Below are 15,067 nucleotides of genomic sequence, written 5' to 3' on the forward strand. Positions count from 1 at the left end.
TCCGCATCACACGGGGCTCCCTCCATATACGTACGCATGAGGCTGCCTACTGTGCAGCCTCATGCGTACGGGTATGGAGGGAGCCCCTGTGATGCGGACAATTGGCCGCGTCTGCCGGAAGTGACGGGACCCGGTACCGCCGATACAGAAAGCGGAGGATGGCGGCGTGGGAGCGATCCAGGCTTATGGGGCTGGAAGAAGCCCCAGGTATGTATAAAAGCTTGTTCTATTTTTTTCTTAACGTTCCTCTCTGGTTCCCTTTAAAGTAGCAGGGTGAGCCATACTATGCCAGGAAAAAAAAACCCACATCTATAAGTAGATAACTACTTGTTCTACGTACATAACATATGTATTGTACTGTCCAGGTTTTGATTTCAGTGATTTTTATATAGTAAATAAAGAGAATTCGGTTCCTGGCATTTGCCATTTTGATTTCCTCTGACTGAAGCCAATACTGAGGTAATTTCCTCCCTTACTTTTTTTCACCTAGAATCTGCACCGTCATAGCTATCTTGCTTTGTAAAAATATGAGCACAGCAAGAGATTTCAACCTTGTGCCACACTGAACTGCCCTCGGCCAATCACTGAGGTGCAGGAATGTGGGAGGGGAGAGATCAAGCTTCCTTCTCGTTGGCAATATACAAAACATAGCCAGTCTGACTGAGATAAGATTTATTACAGCAGAAACAGGCTGGAGTGCTTGCAGTGCAGGGTAGGGTTCCAGGCTTTCCCTCTTTAAAGAGGAGCTGTCAACCATACTATCTCAGGAAAAAAAACACATATATAAGTAGATAAATACTTGCTCTACTTACATAACATATGTAGTGCATTGTCCATGTTTTGAATTTAGAGATTTTTCTACAGTAAAAAAAGAGAAAATCCTTCTTAGCATTTCCCATTTTAACTGTGGCTATTTTGAAGCCAATCCTGATGTCATTTCCTCCCTTACTCTCCTCTCCCTGATTTGCCCGCCCTTCACTATAGAAAGTGCATTGTCTCAGCATGAGAAATATTGATTAATCAGAGAAGAACAGAGGTGTGGGAGGGGAAAACAGAAGGGAAAAAGGCTTCAGCCAATCAGGCTGCATTAGTTACCGTATTTTTCGGACCATAAGACGCACTTTTTTCTCCCCCAAAAGAGGGGAGAAATGTTGCTGCGTCTTATGGTCCGAATGTGACACTTTAGGCTGCGCCTCCCCTAAATCCCTGGCAGTCTATTGGTCCGGGCTCCATTCGTTCCCTTCCTGCTTGAATACTAATGCCCCCGATTCATTCTGTCCTGCTACAATCGAATTCCCTCCCACTGATGCCCGATGCGTTGCAGTGAGAGCGCACTATGTTCAGTTTGGCTGCGCTCGTCCCCCCTCCTCCTCCCTCGGTAGCCATGTGCTGCAGAACTGTCACTCACCCTGTCTGTCCATGCATCGGCGGCTGTGCATCGGTTTGGCTGCGCTCGTCCCCCCTCCTCCTCCCTCAGTAGCCATGTGCTGGAGAACTGCCACTCACCCTGTCTGTCCGTGCATCGGCGGCTGTAATCAGCTGTGCGCGTTATGCACGAGTGTATCATCCTCTCCCGTAGTGTAGCCTCCAATAACATTATGCTGCAGGGAGGTCAGCATACGTTACAGTCACCCCCTCTGTCCGTGGAGCAGCGGCTTTAGCTTTACACCTCGGCGGATATTCTTCAGTGGTGTAGCTTAGCGCATGACCTCATCAAGTGAGGGACACTTAAAGCTACACCACTGAAGAATATCCGCCGAGGTGTAAAGCTAAAGCCGCTGCTCCACGGGGGGTGGACAGAGGGGGTGACTGTAACATATGCTGACCTCCCTGCAGCATAATGTTATTGGAGGCTACACTACGGGAGAGGATGATACACTCGTGCATAACGCGCAAAGCTGATTACAGCCGCTGATGCCCGGACAGACAGGGTGAGTGGCAGTTCTGCAGCACATGGCTACTGAGGGAGGAGGAGGGGGGACGAGCGCAGCCAAACCGATGCACGGACAGACAGGGTGAGTGACAGTTCTGCAGCACATGGCTACCGAGGGAGGAGGAGGGGGGACGAGCGCAGCCAAACTGAACATAGTGCGCTCTCACGGCAACGCATCGGGCTTCAGTGGGAGGGAAGTTGATTGTAGCAGGACATTACCGCTGTCATTACAGTGACAGCGGAATGATTCGGGGGCATTAGTATTCAAGCAGGGAGTAAATGAGGAATATGATTTACATATAAAATGCAATATATGACTAAATGCTGCATATTGTAGATGGGAGATGATCTTTATAATTGATGTGGAGAGGGCTGAATATTATAAACACACATGCAGTGGAAAATTGCCTTGCATTGAAATGAAACTTGTTAATAAAGCTTGCTTTAGAAAGGTGATATATCTTACTTAGCTGGTTTCTACATTTATGAATGTGGAGACAGAGGGTGAGTGACACAGATTTTCACTGCAAGCTGCGGCACACTGTGAGCTTACAGTCTAATCCCACCCTCTAAGCACTCAGTAGCTTGGGGAGGAGAAGATCCATAAGACGCCCTGCACCATGGACGTACCAGGTTTAGTATATTTTTTTTCCCCTGGATTTTACCCTCTAAACCTAGGTGCGTTTTATGGTCCGGAGCGTCTTATAGTCCGAAAAATACGGTAAGTCTGAGGGGAAGTAGAGAAGCAAAAAAAAGGACAACCCAGCATGCCCTGCAACTTCCTTTGCACGGCAATGTACCAAATATGAGTCAGGTAAACTGGTGAATGATCTTTTATCAACAAGAAAAGTAATAGTGATTTGAACTTTTGGATTGCCTGGTTAGCATCCTTATTACTTGTTTACCAAATAAAAATAAATAATTGATTTTTGATTTTATGTTCTCAGGGAGGTGAAGCATATGTAATGCTATATAAAATAATATTTCAAACTTTTCTAAAACTTTGATGCATGCAGCAATATCAAATCTGTGTAATGTAGTTGTGCGTAAATATAAGTGTTCCAGTTGTGTGTATCTGAGTAACATGTGAGTGTGCTGTGTATTTACAGGGGGCTGGAGGAAGGCAATTAACTTTATTTTAGGTTTCATCTTTTCTTAATATGTTACTCAGACATACCCAGAATGATGCTCAGCTTCTGTTGCCTAGCAACCAACATTACAGGGAACCAAAAACAAAAATACAGTGTAAATGAATCAGACTCTGTATACTTTCCCAATACTACAAAAGGGTGCCCCCTCCCTATATATAAAAAATAATGGAAGGATTTCATATTAGAAAACCCAGTATTCCTTGCAACAAATTATCATGACGGCATCCTAATTTTTCTTCTTTTACAATTTTTTTTTTCATTTACATGTTTTTAAAGGGAATGTCTTATCCACAATATATTGAAAAATCTCTAAAGGTGGCCATGCATCTGTAGATTTGCCGGCCGATCGACCATCCAATTCGATAATTATAATTGAACCGGATGAAAATCGGTGCTGCCAAAAGCAGGCCCGATCGACAATGCACCAAATTTTAGTCTAAAATTATTATGTGCCCTCCAAGTGCCCCTGCATTAATATTTAACCTGTCTGGTGTCCTCACTTCTCTCTCCCCATGTGGTTGCCAGCGCTGTGTGCAGTATGCCAGAAACCACGTGAGGTCCGAACCCAGAAGAGGAGTGCAGACACATCGGCGGACTCCACAGAGGTAAAATATGAATGCAGGGAAACGGGGATCACATAAAGCATTTGGAGGGACAGCGGCCAGGGGCTACAAGGTGAGGAGGCGGGATTAGGCGGGATTAGTAATTGGCCTGCAATTTATGGCGGCCAACAAGTCTCTCTCTAATCAGATTCGATCAGAGAGAGATCTGTCTATTGGTTGATCGACAGCCAAAATCGCTAGATATATGGGTAACTTTACTTTTATAAAACTTCCATTCTATTATAGAGACATTTCAATAAGGCTTTGATAACTGTAGAACTTTATCACCTTCTATACAACAGTGACACCTGCTGGTTTTGCCATAAAACACCATGCCTTGTACTGCTTACTATGAGCTCTAGCCTACCTACATTATTTTATAGCAACATAAAAGACTGTGATAACAATACAATAATATCTCAGTAATCCGGAACTATCATCAATCAGAAAAAAAAAATCCTGTTTTGCAGAATCCAAAAAAGCTATGTGTACAGTTCACTATACAGTAATAAAACTATTACATTTAGTTACGCAAGTTTTTCTCCATTTGTTTCTAATTACTCTATTTCAACATTAAAGTGGATCCGAGATGAACTTTTACTCATTGCATAATTGTGTTCCTTTCCTATTGTTTATAGGGCATTCCTCAAGCCAAATACTTTTTTGTTTTAGTTTTAATACTCTTAATTCCCTATAAACTAAACAAGCCTCGCCCACAGTTTTTCAGAGAGCCTTGGCAGTAGCAAGGGCTCATGGGAGCTCAGTCTGGGCAGGAGGAGGGGGAGGTATTACTAACCAGAGATTTCAAAGGCAGAGTGGAGGAGGGAGGAGGAGGGGGGGACTAGGTTTTTTTCACAGAAGATGCAGATAAGCTTGCCTGTTTGAAATAATCATATTCTATTAAAGCTGTTTGCAGCTAGATTTGCTGTGTAAACTATCTACCGGTAAACGTTAGATAAGATATATAGAAAAGTTACTTGTTATAGTTAGTTTTTCATCTCGGATCCGCTTTAATATAGAGTATTGTGTGGGGATGGTATAGTAGGGAATAGTATAGTGCCTATTTTAAATAGTAACTCAAGAAATCAAAAACATTTTTCTGACGTGGTGAAATTGTTTTGCAATTTATAGATTTCACAACAAGCTGCAATTATTTATAGGAATCACTATCTTAAAATGCAACCAAACCTAACTCTATTCACACACAGAAAGCTCGGCCTACTGAGGCCTAATCCTAACCACCCCCGTGCCAATGCCTATTCCCCAGCCTCCCTCCCCCCCCCCCGTGCCTAACTCTAACATCCCCCCCCCCCCCCCTCCATGGGATGCAGAGCCTTCACTCTGCATGAGGAAGCATCTAACTATTCATTTTCAGGTCACTTCAGGGTTGTTTTAAAGGGACACTTAAGTCAAACAAAAAAAATGAGTTTTACTCACCTGGGGCTTCCAATAGCCCGCTGCAGCTGTCCGGTGCCTTCGCCATCTCCCTCCGATCCTCCTGGCCCTGTCGGCAGCCACTTTCTGTTTTGGTGACAGGAGCTGAAAGGCTGGGGACGCGAGTGATTCTTCGCGTTCCTGGCCACAATAGCGCCATCTATGCTGCTACAGCATATATCATATACCATATAGCAGCATAGAGGGTGCTAATGTGTCTGGGAACGCGAAGAATCACTCGCGTCCCCAGCCTGTCAGCTCCTGTCACCGAAACAGAAAGTGGCTGCTGGTGGGGCCAGGAGGATTGGAGGGAGACGGTGAGGGCACCGGACAGCTGCAGGGGGCTATTTATTGGAAGCCCTAGGTGAGTTAAACTCATTTTTTTGTTTGACTTAAGTGTCCCTTTAAGTCCCTGGCCCAGAATAAGCATGCATAACAGATGCCTTGACTCCGGTCTGACACCACTGGCTGCATGCTTGTTTCAGGTGTGTGACTCAAAAGCAAGGAAAAACAAGAGCTCTGCATGCCAGCGGCATCTGGTATTGTTTATAAGAGAATAAAGAAGGCAGCCTTCATATTACTCTCTATTAGACTTGCTTGGGGACACCTGTACACACGGTATGCTTGGAAGCACACTTGTAGTAAGAAATGGTCTCTTGCACTTCCTACTATCTGTATCTGCGGCGAGAAAAACAGCGGCTGCCATTACAGGGCAAAATGCTAAGAGATAAAGGATGGCTGATGAGAATTAATGGTTGCGCTGAAGTCCCTATGGTAATATCCAAATGATGTAAGCATATGAGTGTGCCGACTCTGAGCTTTAATATTTACTGGGTGCGATGTTAAAATATTCCAAGGTTTGGAGATGATGGAGGATGTTTTGATTAAGACACAACATTCATCTGAATTTCAAAACTGATGCCCACAAGGCATGGCCATTAATGCACTCAAGGCAGCAGTTAGTGGAAATGTACACATAGCTGCTGTGAGTGCAATACTGCTGATGGCTTGTCGGCTGTAGTGTTTAAATTGTGTGTTGTGCCTTGACGAAGAGATCCTGAGTGGTCTCTAAACCTTGGCTTACAACATCTCATCCAATAAATATTAAAGTAGTGGCGTATCTAGAACTTTTCTTTGATGCTCATGTAGAACGAATGGGACTCTAGCGAAATGCGCAAGTGAACAGGAGTCTTATTTACAAGTCACAGATTCTATTATTATTTTTATGTAGTAGTATTTATATAGCTCAGACATCTTCCGCAGCGCTGTACAGAGTATATGGTCTTGCCACTTAACTGTCCCTCAGAGGGGCTCACAATCTAATCCCTACCACAGTTATCTGTCTATGTATGTGTCATGTAGAGTATGTATCATAGTCTAGGGCCAAATTAGGGGGAAGCAAATGGATTTGTATGTTTTTGAGATGTGGGAGAAAACCGCAGGACACACAGAGCAGATGGAAGAAAAATGGGGGCATTCAGAGGGTATACCTGCACCTGGTGCCTCCTGCTAATGACAGTCTACGATTATGTCTGACTGAACCCCCTTACATGAATTTTGCTGAATTTGTGCAATTCCTGCTAGATTTGGTACTGCAGACACGGGTGTATACCATGACACTTGGTTGGCTGACAGGCTGTTTGTAGACCATATAAAATGGCGGACCCACAGAGTAGGACAGGACTTAGAGTAGCAATTTACACTAGCAAGGTGTATTGGTTAAGGGCTCTGCCTCTGACACAGGAGACCTGGGTTCGAATCTCGGCTCTGCCTGTTCAGTAAGCCAGCACCCATTCAGTAGGAGACCTTGGGCAAGACTCCCTAACACTGCTACTGCCTATAGAGCGCGCCCTAGTGGCTGCTGCTCTTATATATTGCTCAGATCACTTAGGACCTACTGTATTTAGCAAGTGATTTTTGCAAATCTGTTGTGGTACAATGCTGACCCAAATAGCAATAAACAGCATGAATATAAATTCAAGTGTTGCCATTGCTTTCTAAGTTTTGAACTAGTCCTGAAAAATACAGCCTCCCAGGCTCAGGGCATTTGAAGCCTTACAGACTGGGATGGTGCACAATCAGAATTTTTGTTTTGTGGTCCTTTTCCACCGTGAATCACAACCGCATTCGCAATAACACCGCAATTTTACACATACCCACTACTGCATTTCCGCCAACATTTTCATGCGGTTCAATGGGTGTATGGCGAGATTATGGCACAATTACAATTTGCGATGGGAGGAAAAAACAGGTGGGGAAAAAATTATGAATTACCGCATCGCAAAAAAAAATAAATAAAAATAAATCACACAGCAACACGATTGCTAGGCGCTTTTCCTGTGGTCCTATACTTTGTACAGTAGCGCAAAGGCACAAAAAAAGCAGCAGGACCGAAATTTGCGGTCAGACAAAATCATGTTGCAAACGCATCGCACTAATGGAGAAGTTCCTGCTCAGTTTTCATCAGTGTAGGCAGAACCTAGAGTTTTGTGATCCGCGAGCGCTGGGAACCAGATCGTAAAACTCTGCTGGTGGAATAAGGGCCCTAATATGAGCTAAGTTTATCCTACAGATAATCTTGAATTTTCACAGAGATGCACACGACTGGTCTGATCAGTTGACTGATTTGCAAGTTTCTGATTAGTTGGTCGTGATCATGTGATCATGACTCACTTCTGCTTCCTGCGAAGGTGAAAACAGGAAGCAGTATTAGTGAGCCAGGTTCCAACTATTATGACCAGCCATACACATATTTACCAATCAATCAACTGTTCTAACTTATCACATGCTTCTCTGTGGATTCTCCTCAAGGAGATGCCCTGGAAAATGAAATCAATCACCTCTAGTTAGTTTTATGTCTCTGCAGAGATCTGTACATAAAGAAGTTACATACCGTCGTTAAATTGTGTGAGATATAACCTCTTCCACTACCAAGGTCCAATGCAAATGGAAACGCTCTGAAAAATTAAGAAATAAAAATTAGCTCTTCTTACAGCCCTCGTTCAAAACAGACCTTAGGAGTTTCTAATGTTTTTGTTTTCCTTTTGTTGACAGAAGGTGTAGCAAATGAGCTCCTGGTCACTATTGTAAGATAAAGCTAACCTGAACTGGTGAAATACACAATTGTATCTATAGTCCTAATCCTTAAAGCAGGTCTGAACACTTGCCCAGGGGAGGGGAACACAGAGAAATCCACCAAGTGTGTGTTTATAGAGAACAGCCTGTCTTATTCTCCTTTCTCAGCAAGTAATGAGCTAGTATAATTTGAGCTCCCAGCTGCCTGCTGACTCTACTGAGTTGAGAGTTGATATGTAAATACAGGAGTTTAACCCTTTCTGTGCTCCTAGCAAACCAGGAAGTAACTACACTGCAGCATATCTGAAGGAGCTCTATAAGCCGTGGCAATGATTTTTTTTTCACTAAAGGTTATGCTGTTGCTTATCTTTTAGAGCAGAGAAGAAGTTCTGAGTTCAGGACTGCTTTAACAAGACTTTAGTCTTGTTTTGGTTGAAAATGTTAAAATTCCAGGATTTCATTTTTGACTCTCAGGTGAAAGATAAAGTTTATTCAGCTTCCATACAGACAAATCTTGAAATACTGACCACTTTATCTGCTCCTGACCTCACGTTTCTCTGTGCTACACAGGAGTTTTAAAGTGGTATTATACTCAAATCTCATCAATGATCTAAAGCATTAAACACAGCATAAAATTAACAGATATTTTTCCAGGTAATAAAAGCGTTAAAACTCAAGCTTTTTTAGCTCATTTAGCTGCTAATTAATAAGCTTGCCTTTGCCGACCAGCATTATCAGATTGTTTTGGAAGTGTAAAGGCTTTGACTCATGGTTGACTAAAGTCGGCTGAGGCGACCAATAACGACCGCATCAGCTGATAATCAAGCATGTGTACAGAGGTGCCTGATCCTTGACTGCCACCCTGCCAGTCGCAACTCACCTGAATGACGGCCGATTACTTTGATCCTGCAGCCTCCCCACCCACCGCATGACATCACACACACACGCCTCATAGCAAAAGAACGCAGTGTCAGCTACACAGCCAACTTGGCGTCTGTACAGCCCGGCCCAGCGATGTCACCCAAAGCCCTGATGGGCTACATCAAATACAGGTGTGTTTGCATCTTAAAGAGAGTCTGAAGCGAATATAAATCCTGCTTTTTACGTGCTATTTAGCTCAAGCAGCATGAGGAGAGGTGAAACGTCGCATTCCCATGGCAAAACGAGGGCTTCAAGCCCCCCAAATCCCGGGAGGAAAAATTCCACGGCTTTCAAAGTCGTGGATTTTGCTTCCCGGGGAGACAGAGCTTAGCGCTGTAGCTCTGCCTCTACTGAAGTCAATCTGCGCGCAGATCTCTGCCTCTCCCCGCCCTTCTCTGTGAAGGAATACTGAGAGGGGCAAGGAGAGGCAGGGAGAGGCGGCGATCAGCGGAGATTGACTCCAGTAGAGGCAGAGTTACAGCGCAAAGCTCTGCCTCCCAGGGCAGCAAAATCCACAACTTTGAAAGTTGTGGAATTTTTCCCAGGGATTTGGGGGTATAAAGCCCATGTTTTACCGGGGGAATGCAGCGTTTTACCTCTCCTCATGCTGCTTGAGCTATATAGAAGGTAAAAAGCAGGATTAAGCAGATAACTTTCTCTCATTTATTCGCTCACTAATTACTTAATATGTCCTACAGCAGGCAATGATATCAGTTAACTTCAGTGAGGTGTAAATATGCACTGAAATGACATCAGAGAAGTGTTACAGTGTTTCATATTTAGCTTTTACTGTGATAAATGCATTATGGCAAAAAATGTATTTTGAGTGTAATCTCTGTAGTTAATTTATCAGTAAACAACAAGCACCGGGTCATAGAGAAGAGGCAGACAGCATGGCTAAAGGTGGCCATACATGGTATAATTTTTCATTTTTTTTTCGATTAGATAATTTAGTTAGTATAAAGATTTTTCCACAATGTCCGATCTGATTTTTCTCGAAAAAACGGGATCGAAAAAAAAAATATTTTCAACTTTCATTTGATACGATCATTTAGATCGAATAAACGGGATAATCGAACGTTTTTATTGTACCATGTATGGCCACCATAAGAGTGCACGGATGGTGCAGCTGCCACCAGCAGGACATGTCAGTCATTAATGGAGCCCTGGGGAGCAGTGGGGAAATGAGCGTGGGGGGTAGGTATGCTTAAAGCCCCCTCTACACCATTCAATTCCAGTCGCAATCAATTCAATTCGATTGGCTTGAATTTGATTAGATCGAATAAATCCGACAGGGGAAGCACAGAGGCCTAGTGGTTAGCGCTCTCGCCTTGCAGCACTGGGTCTCCGGTTAGAATCCCAGCCTGGTCAACATCTGCAAGGAGTTTGTATGTTCTCCCCGTGTCTGTGTGGGTTTCCTCCAGATACTCCGGTTTCCTCCCACATCCCAAAAACATACAGATAAGTTAATTGTCATCCCCCTAAATTGTCCCTAGACTATAATACATACACGACTACACGATACATAGATAGACATATGACTATGGTAGGGATTAGATTGTGAGCCCCTCTGAGTGACAAGACAATATACTCTGTACAGCGCTGCGTAATATGTTGGCGCTATATAAATACTTAAATAAATAAATGTCCGATCGGGATTCGGTCGATCGCAGGATCGATTTTGGCTAGTTTTCAATGCAAATCGAACACACAATCAACCGAATCCCAATCGGACATGTCGGATTTAATCGATCTAATCGAATTTGATCCAATTGAATTTGATCGATCGCACCTGGAATTAATTGGTGTAGAGAGGGCTTAAAGAGAACCAGAGATGAAGCACCCTCGTGTATTTTACCATATATATCAATGGGAACATGACAGTAAACACCTACTCTGCTCTTCGTTTCATTCTTCACTGCTCAGTCTGCCTGTTATCAGCTCTGATAAGAATCCCCGACAGAGCATTCAGTCTGGCTTTACCCAGAATGATTATAGCTGAGTCAGTCTTCTCTGATTTCTTTTAAAACCTAAGTCTGTCCCCTTGTGGCTCTGCTTTCCTGCTATGTATCCTAGTAGCAGGAAATCAGAGCCATAAGGGGGCAGGCTTGGGCTTGAAAAGACATCACAGAAGACTGACTCAGTTATAATCATTGTGGGGCAAAGCTAGACTGAATGCTCAGTCGGGGATTTTTATCAGAGCTGCTAACAGGCAGACTGAGCAGTGAAGAATGAAACAAAGAGCAGAGTAGGTGTTTACATGGCCGGATTTCAGGTAAGGCCGCATAGGCCATGGCCTAGGGCACCAGGAAGCAAGGGGTGGTCAGCGAGCTGGCCCACTCATGCAGTCAAGCTGCCAAACATGTGAACCGCAGCAGTCCGGCAAATGTCTGAGACACAGGGGACTCAGGGGCAGCAAACGAAGGCAGCTTATTGTCTTGAGCTGTCACTCATCATCACTGTGGGACGCTGTTCAAGTCCAACTCCGCCCTCCCTCCATCTCCAACCTATCAGAGTGGAAAGCATAGATTTGGCCCATAAATGGAATAAAAATGATAACCATTCTGATCATTTCAGATGTAATCAATCATCAAAACAGATTGATAAAATGATTGACAAGTTGGTTGTTTGCAGTTGATTGGCACCATGAACACTGTCCAATCCAATCAATTAGAAGGTTGATTAATTAGTAAAATTGCATCATTAATAAGCATCTTTAAATACATTGATTACTGGGAACAATAAAAGTGTGTGTATGTGGGTGGAGGGGGTTTGCGGTTTGCCAAGGGCGGCTTGTGATTGCGGATCTGGGCGGGAAAAAGTACAAATTCGGTCCTGGGTGTTCACTGTCATGTTCCCATTGATATATATGGTAAAATACATGAGGGTGCTTTGTCTCTGGTTCACTTTAAGTTTGCCCCAATGCCCTTTAAACCGGCTCTGCCAGCAGATAATGTTTGTTGTCTAGGAGTATCACACAATGATACGTTTTGCTGATATCAGCTCAGCAATGCTCAGGCCAAAAGAAGAGTGGTCTGCACAATACTTAATGCTAGGTACACACCATACAATTTTCTGTCAGATTTACCTACCAGATCAATTATTTCCAACATGTCCAATCTGTATTTTGGTAGATTGTTCGATTTTCCAATCAATTTTTATTGATTTTTTTGGATCGATTTTCGTTCAGCCGAAAAATTGATCAGAATTCAGCTAATTATGTTCAGTTAATATGAATGCAGTCTTATGCTAGGTACACACCATACAATTTTCTGGCATATCTACCAGCCAGATCGATTATTTCCAACATGTCTGATCTGAATTCCGATCTATTTTTCAACTGAACGAAAATCGATAGAAAAAAACATTTAAAAAAATGATTGGAAAATTCAAAAAAATCAATCGAAATCCAGATCAGACATATTGGAAATATTCGATCTGGCAGGTAAATCTGCCAGAAAATTGTATGGTGTGTATCCAGCATTTGACTGCATTCATATTAACTTACAAAAAAAAAACTATACAGCATCACAAAGCTGACATGTCTCAGGATTATAAGATTAGTAAATGCTCAGTATAGTGTAGTTTTGTATAGTGTTGATGTATCATACACACCTTGATATATCAAACACACGGTCTGCGATTCGTGCTCCTACCTGAGGATGAGTGAAATAAAAATGAAACAGTTAGTCAATAAAATGATATGTATGGAGGTGAAGCAGCAGCGCACATCCAGATTAAAAGCCATAAAGCCAATAAATTAAAATCACATCAATGGCCCAATCCACTATGGAAAGAGAGGGAACACAGCATGCACAAGAGCAGACAGCCGTTTCGCACCCACAACAAGGTGCTTCGTCAAGACCCCAATCTGCCGTTTCTCACCCACACATGAGGTGCTTCTTCAAGACTCCAATCTGCCATTTCTCCCCCACACGAGGTGCTTCTTCAGGACTTAAATCTGCCGTTTCGTACCTACACGAGGTGCTTCGTCAGGAGCCCAATCTGGATGTGTACTGCAGCTTCACCTCAATACATACAGTTCAGCCCTATCTTAATACCAATGGATGTGAATTGAGAGCAGACACAGTGGACACTAATGACCCTAGCTTATCAAGGTGGGAGAGGAGAGGTGGACAGTCCTATTAAACAGCCCCAAAACAATGTCTGCCATAACCAACCCACATAGAATTGTTACCAGATCTGTTAGAAGGCTGCAATCTTTGCAGACATACCCCCTCAGCAGTGCTCCCTCATCTGAGCCAGATTCAAATATGAGACCAACAACTGTGGTCCTTGCTTCAACTTGATTGCTGCCTGCCTTTTGCATTTATGGTGAATTGAAATGCATGGTGTATGCATTAGTGCAAATGCTAATCCAGCTATGAATTTTGTTTAGAGAGCCTGAGAAGGTCTAAAAAGTAACAAAATAAAAATAAAAAAATGCTACCTGAACCAATGGGGGTGGCCGGATCAGGTACCATCCATTACCACCTCTCCCCAACACTCCTATGTGCTGGAATCCTTCCCTTTCACTTCTGTCACCTTTGGAGTCACGACGCTGCAGATACAGCTCTGTTCTCTCCGCTGAGAGCACAGAGCTCTGATTGGCATGGCAGTGGAGAGCCAGTGAGAAGGCTCTTGGAGGCGGGGAAGGGTCGCTATGCAGGAGTTCCTCTACTGCAAGGGATGGCCCTTCCCCTTTTGGAGGGGTAGTGGGGCGCAGGGGAGACTGAGAGTGGCGAGGAGGACACACAGAAGCCATGATGGGAACATACAGTAGTTTGCAAAAGTATTCGGCCCCCTTCAAGTTTTTCACATTTTGTCATATTACTGCCACAAACATGAATCAATTTTTTTGGAATTCCACGTTAAAGACCAATACAAAATGGTGTACACGTCAGAAGTGAAACAAAAATCATACATGATTCCAAACATTTTTACAAATAAATAACTGCAAAGTGGGGTGTGCGTAATTATTCAGCCCCCTTTGGTCTGAGTGCAGTCAGTTGCCCATAGAAATTGCCTGAGGAGTGCTGACTAAATAGCATGCACCTGTGTGTAATCTAATGTCAGTACAAATAGAGCTGCTCTGTGACGGCCTCAGAGGTTGTCTGAGAGAATATTGGGAGCAACAACGCCATGAAGTAAAAAAAACACACCAGACAGGTCAGGGATACAGTTATTGAGAAATTTAAAGCAGGCTTAGCCTACAAAAAGATTTCCAAAGCCTTGAACATCCCACGGAGCACTGTTCAAGTAATCATTCAAAAATGGAAGGAGCATGGCACAACTGTAAACCTACCAAGACAAGGCCCTCCACCTAAACTCACAGGCCAAACAAGGAGAGCGCTGATAAAAAATGCAGTGAAGAGGCCCATGGTTACTCTGGAAGAGCTGCAGAGATCTACAGCTCAGGTTGGGGAATCTGTCCATAGGATAACTATTAGTCATGCACTGCACAAAGTTGGCCTTTATGGAAGAGTGGCAAAAAGAAAGCCAATGTTAGCAGAAAAGCATAAAGAGAACCTGAGGCGGGGTTCTTCCATCGCAATCCTTATACAGAGACTGGGTCTGTCTATAGAGCCCAGGCTCTGTTGCTAGTTAGTTTCCTTCAAAGCCCCCCCTGCGCGCTGTCAGACCCCATAAAACACAGCCGCGCTGGCGACACGCAGCGTGTCGCAGCCGGTTGTGTTTAGCTCACTAATGTCAGTCTCGCCGCTTCCCTGCCTCCTGAATCGCTCCGGTCCCCGCCCACGTCCCTTCCCTCGCCGCTGATTGGAGGGAAGGGACATGGGCGGGGACCGGAGCGATTCAGGAGGCGGGGGAGCAGCCGAGACTGACAGTAGTGAGGTAAACACAGCCGCGTAGCGCGGCTGTGTTTTATGGGGTCTGACAGCGCGCAAGGGGGGCTTTGGAGGGAACTAACTAGCAACAGAGGCTGGGCTCTA

At 43.9% G+C, this 15,067-nt stretch overlaps 1 protein-coding gene across 2 annotated transcripts in view; it reads right to left on the reverse strand.

Moving 5' to 3' along the window:
• Positions 1-15,067, reverse strand: part of NDUFAF5 (NADH:ubiquinone oxidoreductase complex assembly factor 5) — a 78,314-nt gene that overhangs the window by 58,954 nt on the left and 4,293 nt on the right. For both annotated transcript variants that reach the window (XM_068232465.1, XM_068232464.1), the window contains exons 2-3: positions 12,732-12,772; positions 8,014-8,077 (exon numbers count right to left, since the gene is read on the reverse strand). In XM_068232465.1, the coding sequence (XP_068088566.1) occupies positions 8,014-8,077; positions 12,732-12,772 (105 nt within the window). The remainder of the gene's footprint in view (positions 1-8,013; positions 8,078-12,731; positions 12,773-15,067) is intronic.

The sequence above is a fragment of the Hyperolius riggenbachi genome, chromosome 4 (assembly GCF_040937935.1).
Source record: "Hyperolius riggenbachi isolate aHypRig1 chromosome 4, aHypRig1.pri, whole genome shotgun sequence".
Classification (NCBI taxonomy): Eukaryota; Metazoa; Chordata; class Amphibia; order Anura; family Hyperoliidae; genus Hyperolius; species Hyperolius riggenbachi.